Here is a 24,289-nt window from a genome sequence, read left to right on the forward strand (position 1 = left end):
TTCATCTGAACCTAAATTTGTCAAAATCGGCACAATCTTATTTAAGTCAAGTTTCCCCTGTATGAGTATTTTCTCTTATTCTTTCACGAGACGAATGGAGGAAAGTGTAAGATTGTTACGTTGTTTGTTAATTACGTAAACAGTGAAAAAATAGGTCCAAACACGGAACATCAAAATCAACCGAATCTATAAATAAACCCTGTTGCATGTTTGCTGTTTCTCATGCCCAGACGCAGAAAAACAGCATACTCGATCAAATGCACATAACAAAATTATAACAAATGTTCAGTTATCTATACAGTATATTTGTCGGTTTATAATAACGCACAATATCGATATTATAATACAGTCTGTTACAATTACTTTCAACGTATACTATTAAAGTCAAATATTTATTATTGTTTATCGTCTTGACATCTTACATGGAAAGATGGGATAAAACGCGCCTTGAGGCAAACAAACGTATCGCTTTATTTAAAAAAAAATACGACAAAATCATTCAAAATATTGACGCAAATTGCTGAATACTGAAGTTATGTTAGGAAACAGCTAATTCCACAAAAATGTTCTCTAAAATAGTTTTGTTCCAATATAGGTCAGATATTTGGAATACAATTAGTGACTCTACACTTATGCCAACTGATCAAAATTATATAAATTTCGAGAAGAGCAACACTTCGCCATTGGTTTTAAGTATGAATTATCGAATTAAAGAATAATCGTGAATAATTCTTACATTTAACAAGTGCACTCGCTTAAAAAATGTTCATCTATCTTTAATATAAAAACAACGTATTTTAGTGATGAGTTTATATGTGTTGCTCGTTTTGTCATTTTATTGCATTATTATATTGCAATAAGTAGTCTTTCAACAATTTTCGGAACCCGGGATCGGTTAGAACGAAGCAAATTTATTTGGTCATCAACATAAATTGAGCTGATACACCCAAACCTCCATTTACGTTATAATCGGGGGTTAGTAAATCGAATAATGACGTATTAAAAATTTACGTTACTTGGAATTGTCAACGTAAAAAAAGTTTTTCTTATGTAAATGTATTATTGGGTATGTATAATATAATGAATATTTTTGGAACGGAAATCATCAGTATTTGCAGGAAAAGGATGTTCTAAATAGCTTCAAAATCCAAGATGGCGACTTCCGGCTCATTGAAGTGTCATAAAAACCCTTACAATATGGGTGTTTTTGGAACAGGATTGATGAGAAGATGTCAACTGTATGCTTATGTCAGGTTGTGTAACTCCATCGAAATTTTCCGTCATCTAACCATAACACCCGATATGAAAATGTCGAAATTTTTACGGTTTTTAAAAGATATCAATAAACCGGAATTCAACATATTGGAATTTAGAACCATTTTAAACATCCTTTATCGACATCCAATGCGTTCCGAGAATACCCATACTGTAAGGAATTTGCTTCGTAAAAAAAGTTAACGTTATTTGGGATTTACTACGTAAAAAGGGTGACGTAAAAAGAGGTAACGAACAATATTGCAAATTTCACGTTCGTCACTGTAGGACAATTTTGTAGTCATCACTCATCTCAAGCCTCGAATTTCAAAATAAACTGGAAACTTGCAAACTTTTGGTTGGTGGCTATTTTCACAGATTTCACAAATCCGTTATTCCGTAACCGGAAATCGATACCGTATAACATCCAGTAGCTGCTAATCATGATCTATGAAACAGTTCATATTTCGTATATGTCGATTTAGTTAACCACGTAAAAATTATGTGCACATTCTTGTCTCATTCACTCGATTTATGTATCGAATGATAGGTTGGTTTTCGTTCTTTTTTGCATAAGAAAGGTAGTGCTAATCTAAAACAAAATAATCAAACTAATCCCATATGACTCTAAGTATATTGTATTCAAAATAATTTCCGTTTGTTTCAACTGATTTAAAGCCATATAAAATTTTCACTAAGCCATATAAAATATATTTTTATACATAGGCAAACATCAAACCTATGTAACAGTTCGGCTGAAAAGTTCGTATCGTTTAATAGAAACACACATCAGATGCGATACAGCGATTATAGCGATCTTCCAACTTTTCGATACCATTTTTGTAGTACGATTTGTCCTTTGCCTCAAAATAGGCCGCAGTTTCAGCGATTACCTCTTCATTGCTTCTAATTTTTTTACCAGCGAGCATTCTCTTGAGGTCTGAGAACAGGAAAAAGTCACTGGGGGCCAAATCTGGAGAATACGGTGGATGAGGGAGCTATTCGAAGCCCAATTCGTTCAATTTCAGCATGGTTTTCATCGACTTGTGACACGGTGCATTGTTTTGATGAAACAACACTTTTTTCTTCTTCAAATGAGGCCGTTTTTTTGAAATTTCGTCCTTCAAACGCTCTAATAACGCTATATAATAGTCACTGTTGATGGGTTTTCCCTTTTCAAGGTAGTCGATGAAAATTATACCATGCGAATCCCAAAATACAGACGCCATAACCTTATAGGCCGATTGTTGAGTCTTTCCACGCTTTGGGTTCGGTTCATCGCGTGCAGTCCACCCAGCTGACTGTCGATTGGACTCCGGAGTGAAGTGATGGAGCCATGTTTCGTCCATTGTTATATATCAACGAAAAAAATCGGTTTTATTTCGATATAACAGCTCCAAACACTGCTCAGAATCATCAATTCGTTGTTGTTTTTGATCGATTGTGAGCTCACGCGGCACCCATTTTGCACAAAGCTTTCTCATATCCAAATATTCGTGAATAATATTTCCTTTGATATCTTTAGGGTGTCAGCTATCTCGACCAACTTCCGTTTACGGTCATTGAAAATCATTTTGTGGATTTTTTTCACGTTTTCATCGGTAACAGCCTCTTTTGGACGTCCACTGCGTTCATCGTCTTCGATGCTCATATGACCAGTACGAAATTTTGCAAACCACTTACGAATTGTTGCTTCGCCCGGTGCAGAGTCTGGATAACACTCATCAAGCCATTTTTTGGTATCGGCGGCACTTTTTTTCATCAAAAAGTAGTGTTTCATCAACACACGAAATTCCATTTATTCCACTTTTTTCACAATAACAAAAGTAGCTTCACTCAAAATGCAATATCTCACAAACTAATAATCAGACAGCTGTCAAATTTATACACGTTTCTTTTGAAGGTTGCTACTAACTGAAAATGGTATGGATTTAATTCTAGTGGCGCCCTCTCATAGAAACGATACGAACTTTTCAGCCGATCTGTTACATCCCGTTTCACATCTATATAACACGCACAACAATTGTATTTAGAAATTTTAACGAATTGATAAAATATGCACGAACATCTTACCCTGTAAGAAACAATGGCAATTACATTTCATTTAATCTCTTCCGTCGCTAAAAGATCCTTCTCCAGTTTTGAACTGCCACTTTTATATTTAGTAGAGTAAATGTCATCATTATCGTAAGGGACTGTATAATTACTTTCACTGCTACGAGTACGAAGAAGAACAAAAATTAGAATGAATTCTAAGTTCCAGGAATAGCTTGTAAGAAATATTCAGCACTCAATTTAGACAAAGAAGCTGTTTTAGGCAATCTACGATCATGCTTTATCACGTATGCCATTATTTACAGGAATACACAGTTTAAAAAAGACAAACCAACTTTCAATCTGTAGCGTATAACCATTTAAACATTTCAGGTTTACATACCCCACGCAAAAACCCACTTACATGATCACTCACTGGTTAAAAAGATGCTACGCAAAAAGGGTGCGACGATGAAAACCATCTCCATTCAGCTTTATTATTAAACACCGCTTATCATGTATTGGTGATATTTCCATCCACTCATAGGTAACCTTCACAGTCTCGTGTATTCGAAGTGTGTCTTGGCAATCGCAATCTTCCCGGTTGAAATTTGGTTCCGATTGCCGGATGCTTTTTTTTATTTCAAACAACAAAATCTCCTAAAGGTATGCAATTGTATGGCACATAAAATCTATTTTTACAATTGCACGGTGAAATTTTACGCTCCATAAAATTGGTAATAATAGTTGAAAATCCTACCGAATTCATAACAAATTTGGATATAGTATTGATATTAACATATTAAGTTTTGTTACAATTTAGTTGTCATCTAAGCCAATTTTAGATATAATTTTTGTTATTTTAACAGCTAACCAGCCAAATATAAAACCAATTTTGTTATGTGAAATAAATATCCCAATTTGTTATAAACTTGTTTCGACCATCTGATCGGGATATCTGCTGTAGGACGTTCGCAGTGTAGGTTTCGCTACAGACAAGAGCGAGTGCGTCATCCAGCTGCTGGTCTTTGGCATTGGAGAGAAAGGAAACGAAAAGTGGACAACGATGAGGAACAGGATCCAAAATCAGTCATACTAAAGGCTCTGAATGTTATCTAAATATCATCCGTTTAGTGGAAATCTACAAAATATTCGATTAGCTTTGTTCACTTTCAATAGTGTGGAATTCGCACCAAACGAGCGTGAATAAAGCTAGCATTTGGCTGCATCGCGTTCGAGAAAAATGTTCCGGAAAGTGTTTAATATCGTAGAGAATTTCGCAATTTGGCCCTTACAGTATTGTGATAGTTTCCTTTACTGAAATATTCAAATTCGGAATGAAATAATCGACAACAAAATTCTACATTTTACTATTTTCGTGGCCGTTGAGACCGCTCATTTGTGAAAAAGCTACAAACAAAATCATGTAAAAAGAAAGCTCTCAACTAATTTGATTGGTTCAGTTTGGAATCAATTGGCACTGTGAGCAGTTTGAGTGATTGGGTCATCGTTTGCATTGGAGAAAAAGAAAAGTGAACAACGGTCATTCTACAAAATCAGTTCTGCTAAGGGCTCCAAATGAGGAGCGGGTCATTTCGCCGAATGCCATTTCGCCGAAAGTCGATTCACCGAAAGGGTCATTTCGCCGAAAGGGTCGTGTCTCCTGCATGTTATGTTTCCTGTATAATTGATGTGGCGCAGCCACATAACCGAAGCCAAGATGCCGAGGCGACGCCGGCTGAGACGGCCGGCGACCTGCCGTCGAAAGCGGCGGCCTTTTGCATACAAACCTGTAACCGCCTCGTTTGCCCGGTCTACTCAAAGCTAGGTTTCTTTTCTTTAGTTAGGTCCGAACGAGCGGTAGCGAGGTCGGACAACACATGAATGTGGCAAAACGATGTGGCGTAGCCGCATTAGATAATTTTTCATTTTCACTTAATAAACTTAAAATGCCTGGTAGATACACCTCTGCAATTGCTTTGATGCTTAGTAGCTAATAGTCAACAAGTTTTCTTGTGAACTACTTTTTGAGGTTCATGAATCAATCTTTATTCAAGAGTACAAGAATCAATCTTTATTCAAGAAGTACATTGTCTTTATTCTAAATCAATTCTAATTACGATTTTAAGACGATTTCAGGATTCGGTGAAATGACCCTTTCGGCGAAATGGCAATCTGCGAAGTGGCCCATTTGGTGAAATAACCCTTTCGGCGAAATGGCTTTCGGCGAAACGGTTTTCGGCGAAATGACCCTGATCCCTCCAAATGCTATCTGCAGAACTATAAAGATTGAGAAATGCTCCGAACAGCGTTAAACTACCTCCTGAAAGCACGAAATGAATCCCGCGATTACATCATTCAGCTACTGGTCGTTTGCGTTCGAGTAAAATTCTCCGAAAATTGAACGGCAACAGAAAAAAAACGCATTTAATCAGCCCGAGAAATAAAAAATGAAAATTCGAAATCAACCTCAAAATCCTATATGTTGTTATTTTTGTAGCAATTAGAGCCGCTGTTCTGGAAGAACGTGCCAACGAAATCTCGTAAAAAGAAAACCCTTCACAAGACACACGGAAAAAGTGAAGCCTTCTGCGCGAACGATTTCGATCTTTTGATCTCCAACGACCATCGTTCGCAGTGCGACTGTCGCTTTAAACAAGTGCGAAAAATTCTTCAAAGTGAATACAACAGAAAGAATACATATACAAATTGATAGTGTTATAATCCGCAATTACGGTCAATTTGATATTTTTCCATTTAGTTCCTACGTGTTTTCAGTGTCTCCACATAGTATCAAGCAAATAGCTAACTGGATTTCTTCATATACATTAATTTGATTCTATAAAATCGGTTTCCAATCTGAATAAGTGTCGCCACTAATACATACAACGTCCAACTTCTTCAACTTGCGGAACGTTAGCACTGTAAAAAAAGGCCTCACAAACAAGTGGCAGATTTTCTTTGTGCGCAGTTCACCAAACGTGTTCGGAATTTTGCTCGTGGAAATAATTATGAACAGTGTTGAAAGTTGAAGAAATGATAACCTTCGATTCTTTTCAGAATTCAAAGCATTTTACAAAGAACTAATGAGACTTTACCTTAAATGAATGATTTATTAATAGAACAATTCATTGTGGACGCGCATTTTAAAAATGATTTGGCCCTTGTCAACAGCTGTCCTACGTTAATCTCGCATTTATGTCGCTAACATTACACTGCAAAAAAGCAATCGATCATCACTTTTAGATTGTAAAAATTCTTTTTTTTTGCTGTGTACCTACAACAAGTTTTTGCCTTTCTTAAATAGAAAGGTTAAGCAATCACTGTGCAAACCAACTTTTTTTAACATAAATTTGTAAAAATCGGTTTAGTTGTCTCTAAGAAAATTAGGTGCACAAAAAAGTTACATAATATAATAAAGTTAATAAATATTCCATTCTGAACATCGATTATACAGACAAACGCTTTGTTTCATTTTCAACTAGTTGATTTACATCTCATGCACAATTTTGATTGAAAAATGGATGACTAGGCGACTTAGTTTCAACTAGTTTACTTGAAAACAAGTTATTTCCGTGTTATGGAAAGATAAGTTATTTCCGTATGGCTTTTTCTTAGCCGACTTAGCCAAGTAGTAGAAAATGCGCTTTTTGAGTCACGCAAGTGGTTAGATGTTAATAGCAATCACTCAAATTTCTGGTTGCAAACTAGTCACAAATAAGCTAGCGTAACAAAAATTGTTTCTGATGCGCTTTACCTTATGTTCAAAAAAGAACCGGAATTTTCATTTTAAAATTCCCGCGCTTGTCCAATCGGTAAACTTTTATTCTCTCAACGTTGGCAACACTTTTATACGCATTCTGTCAAATTTTGACGCATATCGTACGATTAGTTTTTGTTTGGCGTCTATACAAAGAAGTTAAAAAATTTTCGTGTGGCGATTTTTATAATGGATGAAAATTTGGAACAACGGCTCGCCTTCGAAGCGCCATTCGGTCGATTGTTGTGCGGTTTCGACGTCATATTCATAGATCCACACCGCATCACCAGTTATGATGCATTCGATGAATGTGGGGTCACTATCTGCGTTGGAAATCATCTCTTTGGCCACATCAACACGACGCTGTTTTTGAATGAAATTCAGCTTTTTTGGCACCAGCCGAGAAGCGACGCGTTTCAAACCCAAAACATCAGTTAAAATGTGTTCGGCTGATCCATAAGAGATGCCCAACAACACAGCAATCTCTCTTATCGGTACAGAACGATTTTGCAACACGATTTGCTTCGCCGCTTCAATGTTTTCTTCAGTAACATATGTTGTTGGGCGGCCAGGGATCTCATCATGATCCTAGCTTGTACGACCACCTTTGAAGCGTTTATATCACTCGTATGCCTGTGTTTTTCCTAGACACTAACATTTTCAACGTTTTGGAACACTTAAATCCATTTGCAACAAAAAATTTGATGCACGCATGTTGTTCTAAATTTTCATCCATTATAAAAATCGCCGCACGAACATTTTTCAACTTCTTTGTATAGACGCCAAACAAAAAATAATCGTACGATATGCGTCAAAATTTGACAGAATGTGTATAAAAGTGTTGCCAACGTCGAGAGAATAAAAGCTAACCGATTGGACAAGCGCGGGAATTATAAAATGAAAATTCCGGTTCTTTTTTTATCATAAGGTATATGAAGGTTTGAAGTTTTTGACACTCATAACCCTGACATTTCGTAATCGTAGTTCGGATCGTTCATTTGAAACCAATTTTACGAAAATGGGTTAAGCAATCGCGAGGAAAAGTGAGTTCTATTTTAGAGTACTGGGACTGGTATAACCGAAGTCAAATCGTTAGGCCGTATACCTGTATGAAGTTTTCAAAACTCCTTATCCTGTAGTTTCAGAACCGGAAGTCGGATTCGGATTAAATTCGGGACTTTTGTGTGAGACCATGAGACCTTTCGTTTGAACCTAAAAAATTAAAACGGTAAAATCGGTTACGGTCATGTCTGAGAAAAAAATTAGAGGGTTGTATTAAAGACACGACCGAGTACAATAACATTAAAAATGGAACGTTTCTAGGGTCTTCACAATTAATACTAAAAAGAGATGATAATGATGATACACTAAACTAAAAACTTATTCAAGTGACTAATTACAAACTTGCTCTAGTTTAAGCGCTTAGATTGTTAGCGAATGATAAAATTGATAATTAGATGTTTTCTTGATAATTTATTCTATTCAATTTTGATCCCTTTCTACAAATTTTTACATTGTTAAGTTTTTGAATAACGTCCTTTAACTAGAAGTCAATTATGATGAATTCAAAGTTACTTGTAAGCTCAATTTTAGATGCAAACAACCTAAAGATTTAAACCTGAACGAATGAAACTGTTTTATTTTATGATAGTAATTTTCGAGAAACGTACAAACTTATTAGTTTTATAAACAATTAATCGATCCAAGAGAAGATTTTATTTATTTTATCGAAAAATGTTGTACCAGTAAACTCAGTAATAGTGTAATTTTATTATTCCTTCTTCAAAATCATCGATAATCTTCGGAAAGTGTCGGTAAATAATATGGCAACAATACGAGAAAGAAAACGTGTGAAACTTACATTGATTATCGCTTTGGCATATTAGGAATATACGGAATGGATACGGAACAAAATTCCGAAATTTTGTTCATGTTGTAACTTGATGTTATTAACACTTGAATGAACATTGTCATAATTACAACGCATGTAGCCATTGTTTTGAAGCAAATAATAATTAAACTGAAACTGGCCATTAACCAAATTCCACTAGGGTTCCTATTCAAACAATTGTAAAATCGCAGGTAAATTCACCTTGAGTTTATCTTTGATACTATATGATATTGCATCTAATTGTACTGTATATGAGAGCCTGTGGTACTCATTTATACAACTAAACCGAGGAGGCCGCTTTTAGATAAGTTTCAGAATTTAATTTTGAGTCTTTTGAACCGTTTAATTCCTGGTGGGACAACAACTTGTTCAGTCACATATAATGGAAAAGAAGTATCTATGATTATCATCATCACACAACTTTATACTGAATCCATTTTCGCGCCACCGTTTTGTTCGTATAGGAATGGAGATTTAAGTATGCAAACCGATCCGTTGACAAATTAAAGCATTTTTAATCTTACAATATTGAAGCTTTGGAATCATTTAAATTAGGAAAATCCATTAACAAATCATCGAGGAACAAGCGCTGCAAATTAGATCCGAAAAATCTATCCCCGATAATTCTAAATTGGCCTGATAGTTACCAGAGAACCTAAATAAAATCATCAATTCAAATAAATTTTTCAATGGTATGCAATTGAAATATTCAAATGACGTTGTCTCATAAGTTTAGGTTAAATGTTTCCGAATCGATTGTTTGTTGAATTATATAAATCCATCAACAAATGACTAAGTTATAAGCGTTCAAAATTATGACAGAAAAATGTTACGCGATTAGTTTTGCATGTTTTAAATTGACATCCAGCCTCGGGAAGCGAAGTGTAAGGCATTTTTAATGGCAAAATCGACCAAAAATTTGCTAAATACATGGGATATTTCAAAAGAATCACCACGCTGATTCGGTTCTTCAATAGCTAGATGATAGGTATAAGATACTCAAGCGAACACGGTGTTGCGCTGACAGCAGGTAATTTCACCAACACATAATGCAAAAGCGACATTCCAGCAAGTGAACGCATATACAATCCAGTCATCAGCTCACTGGACGAGCTACTTGTTTCATTCACAGTCAAACATCAACTAGGCAAAGAAATATTGTGCAGCCTATATTTATAGATTTCTCTTCATACTACGCAAAACGATGCGGTGTTTTTTATGCATGACGCAAAGCCTCCTATGCCGAACAAGAAGTTGACGTCATTTTGTACAACAGGGATTGGTGGATGAAAACATAGGTCGATTCCAACCATTTTTTCAATAGTTTGCTATTGAAATACTTAAACGACGTCGTCATACATGTTTAAGTTAAAAGTTTCCGAATCGATTGGTTGTTAAATTATAACAATCCATCAACAAATGACCGAGTTATTAACGTTCAAAATTATGACACAAAAAGGTTACGCGACTATTTTTGAAACTTTTAATTGACACCCGGCCCCATATAGTGAAGAGTAAGGCATTTTTAATGCCAAAAGAGCAAACAATTTAAAATTGGAATTTTTGCACAAATCACCCTGTAATTCCGGAACCGGAAGTCGAATCCAAAAAAAAACAGGAACTTTATATGGAACAATTATACCTTTCATTTCAATATTTTTTTTCAGTTTGAGAAAATCAGTTTACCTATCTCTGAGATTGTTAGTACACTTATTTTAACTTTTTTTTACCGGAAATGGTAGTCAAGTTCGTATGAAATTTAGAAGTTTTGTTTGGAGCTATAAGACCCTTCTTTTGAATCTATAAGTTTGTGAAAAAGGTTCACTTTTAAAACAATATCTGTGGGATCTAAGATCTAATGTTATGTACCTTAATAAACAAATAATTAAGAAAAAGATAGATGTAAGTGAAAGGCAATCGAATGCGATGAAATATGCTGACATTGAAAGAAAGTCCTAATTTATCTATTTAAAAATAAAAATTTATCGCACTGTTTGTAATACAGTTCAAGAATCGAATATTAGTTTCAAACAAATCGACTAAACATAAGTCGATTATCCGGGTTGTTAATCGATTACACGATTAATCGATCGACATTGCGACATCCCCAAATACAAGTGTTCATATTAAATAAAGTAGGGACATAGATTTGATTTAATCAAATAACCCAAAACAACTGAAGCGTACCGAGCTCTACTACGAACTAACCTCACGGATACTGGCTGACGTGAGGCTCTCGTTGATGCTTTGTTGTCTCAAGCTCCAGTATTAGAGCGGTTGCCCAAAAGCAAATGATAGTAGCGACCGGGAAGAAACACAAACAAAAACCAAGACGGTGCCGATTGGCTGGTGATTTGCGGCAGCAGCTGACTAGATTTTTAGCTTTTTTTGTTTGTTTGTTAACTTAGTAAATATATGCTGTAAAAGCTGTCTGTCTATCTACACACGACTGACTGACTCTTGGTTTTCGACATAAACCATTGATCAGTTTCGTTGCACTAAAATAAAAAAAAGTTCGCGACCATGGCAGGACTCGAACCTGCAATCTTCGGATCCGAAGTCCGACGCCTTCTCCATTAGGCCACACGGCCAACGGTTATCTTCAGACAGAACGTAACCAAACAGCGTCTTTTTTGACATATCGAAAATTGACACGAGCGAAATAGTCCATCTATATCGAATAGGAAACAGCTCGATTAGCAGATCATAACATGATTCAATCGAAGAGATATTCTTCTTTCGCATAGTAGATTAATGAAACCCTCTTAGAAAAAAAAAAACGTTCAACGGTGGTCTTTCGTCGGTCCAATACGTTGTATTGTTGGTCCAATTAATCGTTCAACGGGAGGCCAACACGGGACCCTCGTTTGAAACAGACCATTGAACCTAGCGCCATTTTTTTTAGTTAAACGAATTCAATATGAGAAGTTGGAGCCCCGTTGGACTAGTTTCACTGGAGTATTTTAGAAGTTTTTATACACTGCTGTGTGGGAATGAAGATATTGTATTCGATTTTATTACAATTCGTTGATTGAGAGTCGAGTAATCGGCAAAAATCCGTTTTGCCCTACGTCGGCTACCTTGGAGAGACCCTTAGATGTAATCTAATTGGACTTGAGTTGCTTAGTGATTGACGCAATGTTTGGAAAGCAATGTTTGTTTCCGATTTAATTATGGGAAACATCGACTGCTCCAGCCTTCTCGGACAACTCGATATAAATATCAGACGTAGAACTCTCCGGAAAAACCCTTTTCTTGTCCGCCAGTTTGCTATAACAAATTATGCGAAGAACGGACTTGTATCGAGCATGATTCGTATATTTAATCGTTGTTATACTATATTTGATTTTAATCTGTCTCGTACTACTCTCAGACGCTCATATATAGTATTTTTAAGAACTTGACCTAAGAATGACATTACTTATAATTCGTATGTTTGTATTTAAGTTTGTGAGTGTTAAGTATATTATGTTAGTTTGTAAGTGTACCTTGTATTTAATTATGATTAATTAATGTATGATTTGGATGTAATTATCTGTTGGTACAAAAGATTAGGAGGTTTTATGCCTAATGGAGAGAGAGAGACTTAACACTCCAAATACCAAGCCTCAAAAAAAGTTGGAACGGTAACTTTGAGCAGTCATAGCTCAGCTGTTTTTCAACGAATCTCAACAAATTTTACACCCTCGAATTTTGTGAAATTCGTAGATTGATTCCAAAACTAGCAGACGATGTAGCAGACGATTGGTAAAGGAAAACCAGTGAAAATTTGATTTTTCCCGTTCCAAGTTTTTTTCACGCGCCCAATATGCCCTATCTGCTTTGCAATTTTCTTTCCTTTGGCATAAACGTCGCATAGAAAATATTGAATACTTCAACTTTACCGAGTCATAACTTTGTTGTTAGTCAACCGATCTTCAAAATTTGTTCACCATTGGAAAGGTACTACTTCCACAAATAAAATGCACTGAAAAAAACTAAAAACAGGGTTGTCTACCCAAAGTTATAATGAAAACTGTAGATAGATGACCTAAGAAAAGATGAGACTTTTTACAATGATCGTAAATATCTCGAAATTCAAAGCGATGACCTATATATTTTTATACATCATTCGATTGCTAGTGATACCAGCTACAATTTTTGCTCAACTACCATTCCTGCACAATCAAAAGAAAACATTAAACAATCGATGAATTTATAAATATATATGAATTTTTCATTTTTTTTTTTCACATGTTTGTATATAACTCAAAAATTAAAGCGATGACAGGTACATTTTTTTGATTCAAAATATTGGAATCATTACCAGAAACAATGTATTGATGATAAAAATTATATATCCGTTCGAAGAATCTCAAAAAAATTGGTACAAATACAGAGAATTTCTATAATTGAGAAAATTTAGCGAAACAAAATCGAATCAAAACTTTTAAATTTTATGAAATATATTTTTTTATTATTTTAGTTGGAAATTTATTATGAACAAAATTTACAAAAAAAAACTGAAACTTGGATTTCACAGAAAATCTTAAAAATTTTGGTAAATATACCTAAACTCTAAAAATAATTATGTTTTTGTATTGGACAATTTTTATGCACAACCCGATCAGAAAATCTAATCAAAATTATACCAAAATAAGATATTATAACAAGACATTAAAACATATCTCATTTTGATTTAAAATCACTATGGATAGTTGTTAAAATATCAAGTGTTTATAGCAAAAATATGTATCGATTATATCTGATTATATATAAGAACCTTTCTTCACGAAATATCATATTTGTTTCTGCTTTTGATAAAATTATTATACCAATAAATGATATAGTTTTGTAATGTTACATCTTAGGAAAAGTATCATTTATATCTGAAAATTAAATCATTGTATCAACGAAAATCAGAAATTCTTTCTAGTATAGAAAACTAATTTATTATTTTGGGATATGTATTCTCTTTATTTCATCAGTGTTTTTACTCTAACTATTTGGATAATTATTTTATTTGTTAAGTTCTTCTTTGTTCCCATTTTATATCCTTCGGTGCTTTAGTCGTTATAATTTCTTTTACACTGCTTCTACCTCTATTCATCTTTAGTGGTCAGAACATGCTACTTGTATATGAATATCAACCTAAGGCTCAAGCGAATGTGTGTTCTTATGCTTGTAATACGCCAAAACACGCCTTATTAAATCCTTGAAATTTCTTGCCGCTTCATTGGCTTCTAGTGGAGAATCGCCTTTCATCATACGGTGTTCATACAAGCGATCTGAAAATTATACAAATTGATAATGCCATATATACATTGAAATTTTATATTTACCATAGATGTATTGCACTTTATCTGGTTCTAGAGGAACCGACGTTGAATAGGATGTAATCGAATGAGATTTACTGTTACCCAAGATAGGTTTCCTTCCACGTGGATTGTTTGACATTCGCCCATATATTGTTCTGCCTTTGAAACCTTCTTGCCATATTTCAAACATTAATAATTTGACAAATACGTAGTCCGATTTTGAATTTCTTGAAAAAGCTTCAAGTTGATCTTCCGTCAGCATTCCTTCAATATATGTAAATCTTTGTCTTGTATTACCCGAAATGTTGAGAAAGTCAGTTAGTCGTAGACATCTGCGATTTGATTCTGAACATTGTTTTTTCAACCTGAGCGACAACGCTTTCAATTTTTTTACTCTCAAAGTAAGTTTGGTTACCATATCATATTCATCATTCTCAGACAATTCAGACTAGAACATACATAAACATTTAAGTATACATTGAACAATCACTTTATACATGATGTCAACATACCTGTTCACCATCACGTAGCAGATCTTCGTCGATTATTGATTCTGGTTTTCTTTGTGATTTTGACAAAGTGCATTTAATTATGCCTGGTTTGTACCGATTTCGGTCACCTGACCCTGCGATAGTTGACAAATTTTCGTTACATGCTATTGGGGATGGATCCGTATCAGCGTCAACTTTTAGTCGTGGTCCAGAGACAGGAGATTTTAATGCTCGAAGAATATCGCACTTAACGGTCTCTATATCCATTAAATTAGACTCATCTTGCGACGATGTTCCGCTGGCTTGTACTGACCACTTCATTTTTTCTTTTTTTCGTTTGGGAATTTGCACTTGTGTTCCATGAACAGTTACGACTGGAGGTGGATGCTCGTTACTATGCCCTAGATTCTGGGAAGAGTACATTTTTGGCTCTACTAATGGTATATGATGAATGTCAGACGACGAAGCTTGGTTCCATGATGATTCAATATTTGTTACATTTGAAAGAAATTGTTTTTGCTTTGACAGTGAACAAATCTTGTTTCCCTGTTTGCGTTTAATACGATCTAATCCTTGTGATACATTGAACGAAATATTTTGACACTTGAAGCATGAAAAGAGATTGGCAAAAATATTTGCTCGATGAAAATAACAAACTTCCTGTTTACCAGCAAATTACTAACCTCAATTACGTCGTGGGGTGGAGGATCCAAAGAAGTTCCATGATTTTGTGATGATCTCAAAAACCGTTTTTGTGAAGATCCAATTGGTGAGCAAGTAGCAATAGTTTTCAAGCACTGAAGTTGAATTGATATGGAAGCATATAAAACTAAATTATCCACATCATAATTTATCTCCATACATTTTTAAAATTGTGGTTATGTCAAAGAAATTTTTTTTTTGAATTGACAAAAGAATATACAAACTTACCTGATCTTTTTTTAAAAACAGTAAATTCTTTTCGTTTGCGGCTGATTTTAGCATTCGAGTTGCTTTATTAATGTACTTTTTCCCCATACTTAACGACAGATCAATTTTTCTGCATATTCTCACAACTCAATGTACCAGAGATGCCAAATATTTTAAAAGAAAATCTGTATAACCCAGTATAAAATATCAGTGTATATTTGTTCTCGCATTCACATAATATTTTTAGTTTTTGTATAGAGCGTTCCATGAGGCGGAAAATGAAACAATATGTGATTGCATTACTCGTTTGTTCCATTCTCATACAAAAAGGTTGTAAAATGACTTTAAAAACTTACTTTTAAAACGAGGCCGGCAGTGTCGAGTGTTACATACCATTCGAATCGCTTCGTCTAGATAAGAATATGCCTATGTCCGTATATGTGTATGCATAAGGTACAAATAATGTCAGTCAATTAAAACAGAGAATAAAAGTATTCGCTTCATTGCTCGATGTATTTAGCATAATGGCAACTCTGCTTCAGTATGTATGCACTCTTATCATCCGCTACCTCATTTTGTGTAGAAACCAATCCAGAGTCCACCATAGTACATCTTCACATTTTTAGGTAATTAGCGTATTACACAAACCAGACTAACGACTGGTGGTGCTTTTTCTCTTGGTGTTTTAACAACAATGGGAAACAATTAATTGATCATTCCAGTCTAATTCTTGCAATAAAAGACGGGCAAAATTGCTCTGCATCGGTTTGAATCGACCAGTACACTGGTATTTTATTCGTTTTGCTTTTATGTTCGTTAGAATATTGTGAAGGACAATAGTACTGTTTTTGCACTACCTAATCGGATAAACACATCTTCATCTCTCAAAAATCAATATATCTACAATTTTATTTCCTAATAAGATTTTTTTGTACTTAGAAAATTCTTGCAAAATAAAAAAAATTTCAGCAGCTTCACCTGATATTCCATGAATCTGTGAAATAGATTCTATAATGACAGTCGAAAATTATTTCTAATTTTCAACAAGTAAAGAATTGATTTTAAATGAATTCATTTAAGTGTGCTATAGATTTCAAATGAAGTGCTGAAGATATTTTTTGATACAGACTTTTGAAAATTTAATTTTTTTGCAAACTCTTGTTGCACTTGTTCTGCAAAATTTAAGACAAGATAAAACAACTGACGTTATGATTTTGGAGCCACGCGCTTACTTGCGGCTACTCATTGAGTGAATCAAAAATACTCATTTTCGACGACTGTAAACAGGTGTCAGTAAACGAGTAGAATTTCAAACTATCACTTAGTCATAAATACTAAATCACCCCATCCGACATTTTGAACTTTGAAATTTTCGGGTGATTTGCAATTTTTCAAGATGGATCAAAACAAGTGTAAAACATATCTTTAAAATCGCACGTGGTATTTAAAATACAACTACCTTCGGAGTCATATAATCATCATTGGGTCGAATAATACTGGATTATTCTCACTTGTTCGTAAATACTATCAAAAAAAAGTTTAACCCAAACTTTGTGAAAAGCATATTTACTCAAAATTGCGAAATACCTTTTATACTCAATTTTGAGAAGATACCGTTTTTGCGAAATTGGGTGACTTTTGATCCACAATTGAGTAGTCACAAGTAAGCGTGCATACCTCGGGAGCAACTTTGACGTCTTCAACGAATTAGGCTCTCTGACAGCTCACTTACAACCACAAATGCAAATGAGATTGGTTTGTTTTCATCAGGAAAAGCATGCATTAAATACGGTTCAGACGATCAATCAACTTCCGTCGACGTCCAGATTATTTTTATTAATTTTTTTAGCCGAATATTGCTCACGTATCCGACGTTAAAATGTTCCGTGAACTTGACGTAGTGTCCTTTCATATGAATTGCTTACAATTAGTGTTGTTGTTCCGTAATCGTTCCATGCAGCTGATAGTCACTTGATGCTGCGTGTGAATCGCTTTTACATATTGTTTTGTTTTCATCAGGAAACGTGTTGGCCGCTCATTTTTCAGTCGGGCCACCGTTCATTTTTCACCGGGCGTAGAAACCTCAATAGTACTGTTTTATCTACCACAGGGCCATTCTCATCGTGTTCGCAGTGTTGGCATCATGATTATAGAAGGTGATTAAATGAAACTATAACCAACATACTTGTTTTCACGTTTATTGTTGGACCCTAGCCAGGTTTTCTAGAAACTCATAAACCGAGAATATGTTGAATGATTTATTACTAGATAAAGTAGGACGAAATATTCGTTGATATGACGAGTATAACTATTTGAATTGTACATTAAAATAATTCTTGAATAAATAAAAGAAACTGACTGCATTGCCATCGTCCCTAACTGCATGTAGTCAACTGTAGACAATGTATCAACAGGGCCCATAAAAGCAAGAAAAACTGAAATAAGAGGCTAGGTCTTAGGGCAAAATCTGTGCATCAGCTATGCATCCGGTTCGCAGACCAAAACATTATTATCTGCGGTATCCCTGGTACAACAAGAAGTATGTAAAAAAGGTATGTTTATAAAGGGTGATTTTTTAAGAGCTTGAGAACTTTTTTAAACAATAAAACGCATAAAATTTGCAAAATCTCATCGGTTCTTTATTTTAAACGTTAGATTGGTACATGACATTTACTTTTTGAAGATAATTTCATCTGCCACAACGTCGAATTTTCAGTGAATGGGCCCTAGAAAAGTTGGCAGAAAATCCGCTTTTTTATCGACAAATTTTGTTCAGCGATGAGGCTCATTTCTGGTTGAATGGCTACGTAAATAAGCAAAATTGCCGCATTTGGAGTGAAGAGCAACCAGAAGCCGTTCAAGAACTGCCCATGCATCCCGAAAAATGCACTGTTTGGTGTGGTTTGTACGCTGGTGGAATCATTGGACCGTATTTTTTCAAAGATGCTGTTGGACGCAACGTTACAGTGAATGGCGATCGCTATCGTTCGATGCTAACAAACTTTTTGTTGCCAAAAATGGAAGAACTGAACTTGGTTGACATGTGGTTTCAACAAGATGGCGCTACATGCCACACAGCTCGCGATTCTATGGCCATTTTGAGGGAAAACTTCGGAGAACAATTCATCTCAAGAAATGGACCGGTAAGTTGGCCACCAAGATCATGCGATTTGACGCCTTTAGACTATTTTTTGTGGGGCTACGTCAAGTCTAAAGTCTACAGAAATAAGCCAGTAACTATTCCAGCTTTGGAAGACAACATTTCCGAAGAAATTCGGGCTATTCCGGCCGAAATGCTCGAAAAAGTTGCCCAAAATTGGACTTTCCGAATGGACCACCTAAGACGCAGCCGCGGTCAACATTTAAATGAAATTATCTTCAAAAAGTAAATGTCATGTACCAATCTAACGTTTAAAATAAAGAACCGATGAGATTTTGCAAATTTTATGCGTTTTATTGTTTAAAAAAGTTCTCAAGCTCTTAAAAAATCACCCTTTATAATCCTTTTTTTCAAAAAGATCACGCTTCGTTCCATAACGATATTTTTCACCTTTCTAATTGGAAGATCACTGTTATGTTTTCCGTTACGTTCCGAATTGTGAGTGAAGTTCCAGAAATACCATAAAAAAGTACATTTTCCTCAAAATTTTAGGGCATAACAATACAAATAAGTCCGTCGGTGCACAGCAGGCTGCAAGCGTTATCAGAAACAGTTGATGATGGAAACATAAATCGCATGACAAATGTAAATCGATTATCGTTATTAGGCGAGAATTCTGTTAGCTTTGACAGTCATCAGTCCATTGAAGATACTGTAATCGAAGAGGACCGAACATCTCATGAAAACATTTCAAATCACGCGATAACAGATGATGGAGGGAAAACCAATTCACGTAATCTCTCTGAAGAATATTCAACTTTTTCTGAAACAGAATCCGAGAGTGCATATGATCAAGAAAAGGATAGGAATCATCCATTTCCATTTGAATGGGTTAAAAATTAACACTTATGATACTGTATTCAATATCACATATATTGTTTCAATTACAGGAATACTTTTGTAATAATGAACGCATCAAGTTTGTGGATTTCATGTACACCAAGGATGTAATGCTAATGTTGTTGAATTTTTATGTAAAGCATAAGCTCACACAACAAGCGCTGCAGGATCTACTTCGCCTGATAAATGTACTAACTTATTCGAAAACGATTCCAGAAAATTTCAACGCATTCGTAGCATCTTTTCCGGATCCATACAATGTTGAACGAAAATTTTTCTGTACTAATTGTCAATACGGGTAGGTTTGACTTACAACATTATTTTGTCCCAAATATAAGTATATTTTTATGAAAATTACCTCTACATGTCGTTTTCAAATCACGGTACACATCGTTCTAATATTTAACACAAATCTGTTGTGTACACTGACGTACTCTGAAATGTAAAATCAATATTGCACATAAGCTTTGATAGTTGAAGTGCTATTTATTTTTAATATTTTTAGATATGATGGCGTTCCTTCGATCGATATTATATGCCCTGTAGATAGCTGTGGATCAAAGGATAAAGATTATTTTATCATTATTCCAATAGAACAACAAATACGGGAAACTGTCCTAAAGTTTCATAAAGAAATAATAGAATATGAAATAAAAGTGTTGAATGAAAATATTAATTACATCAATAGAGCTGAAATAGCTAATGCGATCATGAAACAGGATAATTCCAAATTCATTACATTGTCTGCGAATGAAGACGGCGCTGCTGTGTTCAAATGCTCCGTAAAAAGGCCACTGTATCCATTATTCATAACTGTCAATAATTTACCGCCAAAATTACGCTTCTGCAAGAATAACTTAATTTTAGCTGCTCTATGGTTTAACAGAAGCAAGCCTAACATGGCGTTGTTTCATAAATATTTTGTTCAAGAAATTCAGAAGCTACGCAATGGAATAGAAATAGCAGGTCAACTGTATAAAGTAGTTTTATTGCAAATCTGTTTGGACTCCATAGGCAGATTTGAGTTGTTCTGTGGTACTCAGTTCAACGGCAAATATGGATGTACCTATTGTTTACATCCGGGAACATTGTTGAACAATCAAATCAAATATAAATTATCGAAATATTGTCTTCGAAAGGATGAAATGACACGTCGTATCATGATTGAGGTCCACGAATCTAGTACGTCAAACCCGAAATTTGGAATAAAAGGATTGAGTGTAATGTGTGGAGTGCCTGACTTCGATCTTGGAAATTCTTTTCCCGTGGACTACATGCATATGGCCCTACTTGGAGTTACCAGGTTGTTATGGGAACTTCTGATGCATAGTAATAGAACTAAACCATTCTTCATTGGTAACAAATGTCAGGTGATCGAAGAAAGATTCTTATCGATTCGACTTCCTAGCAACTTTCCCCGTCAATTGAGGAGTATAGAAGAATGGAAAAAATTTAAGGCTAGTGAATGGGAGAACATCTTGTTTCATTGCATGTATCCTTGTATGCACGACTTATTACCGAAAGAATACGGCGAACTAATTATGCAATTTGCAACCGGATTGTTTTTCTTACTTGAGTTAGAAATATCAAAACAAACGTTAGGAAAGTGTGAAAAAAACTTGAAACAATTCACTAAGAACTTCCAAAAATATTTTGGTGTTGAAAATATGGTATATAACGTTCATCTTACAACTCATCTTGTACAATCTGTAAAAAAACTGGGAGCTCTCTGGAACTACTCTCTATATCCTTACGAGAATGGAAACGCAATGTTGGCCGGATTTCATTCATCTAATAATCATCCTGTCGTTCAAGTGTCTAACAAGTACATCTTGAATAGAATTTGCCATTTTCACAACACAAGTAATGATACACACACTATGCAATGGATTTCAAGTTTATGGCAGAAAACTTGGAATGAGAAAACATTCAATCCAATAAACCACAGCTACATATCTGCTGATGTAGAAATACACGAAGAGGTAAATACTTCAATTTTTTCTGATGTTGGAAGATGCAAGTTCAATGGAATTCCCATATGCACGATGTCATCATGCTCTAAAGTCAAATATGATGATTCCTACATACAATTATCTGGATCGTTCTACCGTGTTCTCCGTATTCTTGTTGATTCGACCAATGAACTTTTCATAATCGGACAAAAACTGGAAACCGATATCTTATATGATAATATGTTCGAATATACATTGTCCACAGTAAAATGTTTAAGAAAGCTCAACAACACAGTCAGACAATGCGTCAGTGTTTCAGTAAATATTAATTCCTCTTGTGTTCGTCATTTTATATCACTCTGTAAAACAAGAACTCAAGTTGATTAATAAACGTTAATATTAAAACTTTGGCAGATCAACCTATGATGCTTTGTGTACTATGAGAGCGATGTTGTTATAGCCATATTCGAAATATACCATTTTGAGAATAATTACGGTTATATATAATACAATATATATATATATATATATATATATATATATATATATATATATATATATATATATATATATATATATATATATATATATATATATATATATATATATATATATATATATATATATATATATATATATATATATATATATATATATATATATATATATATATATATATATATATATATATATATATATATATATATATATATATATATATATATATATATATAAAATTCATATTATTTAACACGAATCAAAATTTGATATTTTTTTAATATAATTTTTTTTCAGTTAAAAAAATTATATTTCATTTGTAGGAGTTTCTGATATAAATATCAAAATAATCAACAATTTAAATATAATTTTGATACTATTTTCTGATCGGGAACCCAAACGAAATTGACAATTACTCAAATTAGGTTTTTTTGTTTTAGGTTTTCCGTAAAATCTCAAAAAATCGGTACAAGATCGGAAATTTCAAAATTTCAGATATATTTTGCGTTCCAACGTTTCTGCAAATCAAAGTGAAAATATTGGAATCCGTTTTGATTTCATCTGTTTCAAAGAGACGTAGAATTTGCTTTTTATTACTAAAATAAATTTTGTGACAACATAAAAATTTTGAATTATTACAATTGTCTTGTACAATAAGAAATAGATTGTAAAATTATATGAATTCCATATACTAACCCATGGCAAAAGAAACCAACTACAATTTGAAAAGCCTCCTATGCCGAACAAGATGTTGACGTCATTTTGTACAACAGGGATTGGTGGATGAAAACATAGGTCGATTTCAACCATTTTTTCAATAGTTTGCTATTGAAATACTTAAACGACGTCGTCATACATGTTTAAGTTAAAAGTTTCCGAATCGATTGGTTGTTAAATTATAACAATCCATCAACAAATGACCGAGTTATTAACGTTCAAAATTATGACACAAAAAGGTTACGCGACTATTTTTGAAACTTTTAATTGACACCCGGCCCCATATAGTGAAGAGTAAGGCATTTTTAATACCAAAAGAGCAAACAATTTAAAATTGGAATTTTTGCACAAATCACCCTGTAATTCCGGAACCGGAAGTCGAATCCAAAAAACTTTACAGGAACTTTATATGGAACAATTATACCTTTCATTTCAATATTTTTTTTCAGTTTGAGAAAATCAGTTTACCTATCTCTGAGATTGTTAGTACACTTATTTTAACTTTTTTTTTACCGGAAATGGTAGTCAAGTTCGTATGAAATTTAGAAGTTTTGTTTGGAGCTATAAGACCCTTCTTTTGAATCTATAAGTTTGTGAAAAAGGTTCACTTTTAAAACAATATCTGTGGGATCTAAGATCTAATGTTATGTACCTTAATAAACAAATAATTAAGAAAAAGATAGATGTAAGTGAAAGGCAATCGAATGCGATGAAATATGCTGACATTGAAAGAAAGTCCTAATTTATCTATTTAAAAATAAAAATTTATCGCACTGTTTGTAATACAGTTCAAGAATCGAATATTAGTTTCAAACAAATCGACTAAACATAAGTCGATTATCCGGGTTGTTAATCGATTACACGATTAATCGATCGACATTGCGACATCCCCAAATACAAGTGTTCATATTAAATAAAGTAGGGACATAGATTTGATTTAATCAAATAACCCAAAACAACTGAAGCGTACCGAGCTCTACTACGAACTAACCTCACGAATAATATGTTTGTCTGTAAAAGCTGTCTGTCTATCTACACACGACTGACTGACTCTTGGTTTTCGACATAAACCATTGATCAGTTTCGTTGCACTAAAATAAAAAAAAGTTCGCGACCATGGCAGGACTCGAACCTGCAATCTTCGGATCCGAAGTCCGACGCCTTCTCCATTAGGCCACACGGCCGACGGTTATCTTCAGACAGAACGTAACCAAACAGCGTCTTTTTTGACATATCGAAAATTGACACGAGCGAAATAGTCCATCTATATCGAATAGGAAACAGCTCGATTAGCAGATCATAACATGATTTAATCGAAGAGATATTCTTCTTTCGCATAGTAGATTAATGAAACCCTCTTAGAAAAAAAAAACGTTCAACGGTGGTCTTTCGTCGGTCCAATACGTTGTATTGTTGGTCCAATTAATCGTTCAACGGGAGGCCAACACGGGACCCTCGTTTGAAACAGACCATTGAACCTAGCGCC

The 24,289-nt window shown here is 34.3% G+C and overlaps 2 protein-coding genes and 2 non-coding genes across 4 annotated transcripts in view; all 4 read right to left on the reverse strand.

Moving 5' to 3' along the window:
* LOC131439494 (matrix metalloproteinase-2-like) overlaps positions 1 to 24,289 on the reverse strand; it is a 264,482-nt gene that overhangs the window by 154,856 nt on the left and 85,337 nt on the right. The gene's annotated exons all lie outside the window — the stretch shown is intronic.
* Trnar-ucg (transfer RNA arginine (anticodon UCG)) lies at positions 11,458 to 11,530 on the reverse strand. The gene has a single exon. It is a non-coding gene; the product is annotated as a tRNA-Arg (tRNA).
* LOC131439493 (uncharacterized) lies at positions 13,885 to 15,314 on the reverse strand. Its single transcript, XM_058610574.1, has 3 exons — positions 14,749 to 15,314; positions 14,261 to 14,684; positions 13,885 to 14,206 (listed from the first exon to the last, which is right to left on the reverse strand). The coding sequence occupies exons 1-3, from the start codon at positions 15,148 to 15,150 to the stop codon at positions 14,070 to 14,072; spliced, it is 963 nt and encodes a 320-aa protein (XP_058466557.1). The 5' UTR covers positions 15,151 to 15,314; the 3' UTR covers positions 13,885 to 14,069.
* Trnar-ucg (transfer RNA arginine (anticodon UCG)) lies at positions 23,915 to 23,987 on the reverse strand. The gene has a single exon. It is a non-coding gene; the product is annotated as a tRNA-Arg (tRNA).

The sequence above is a fragment of the Malaya genurostris genome, chromosome 3 (genome assembly GCF_030247185.1).
Source record: "Malaya genurostris strain Urasoe2022 chromosome 3, Malgen_1.1, whole genome shotgun sequence".
NCBI classification, from domain to species: Eukaryota; Metazoa; Arthropoda; class Insecta; order Diptera; family Culicidae; genus Malaya; species Malaya genurostris.

Bases quoted from the DNA above. Each gene is read 5' to 3' on its own strand.
- LOC131439493 (XM_058610574.1), bottom strand. From the start codon at position 15,150: ATGTACTCTTCCCAGAATCTAGGGCATAGTAACGAGCATCCACCTCCA. The intron at 14,685-14,748 runs GTATGTTGACAT...TGTATGTTCTAG, and splicing joins TGCTACGTGATGGTGAACAG to TCTGAATTGTCTGAGAATGA. The intron at 14,207-14,260 runs GTAAATATAAAA...TATAATTTTCAG, and splicing joins TAAAGTGCAATACATCTATG to ATCGCTTGTATGAACACCGT.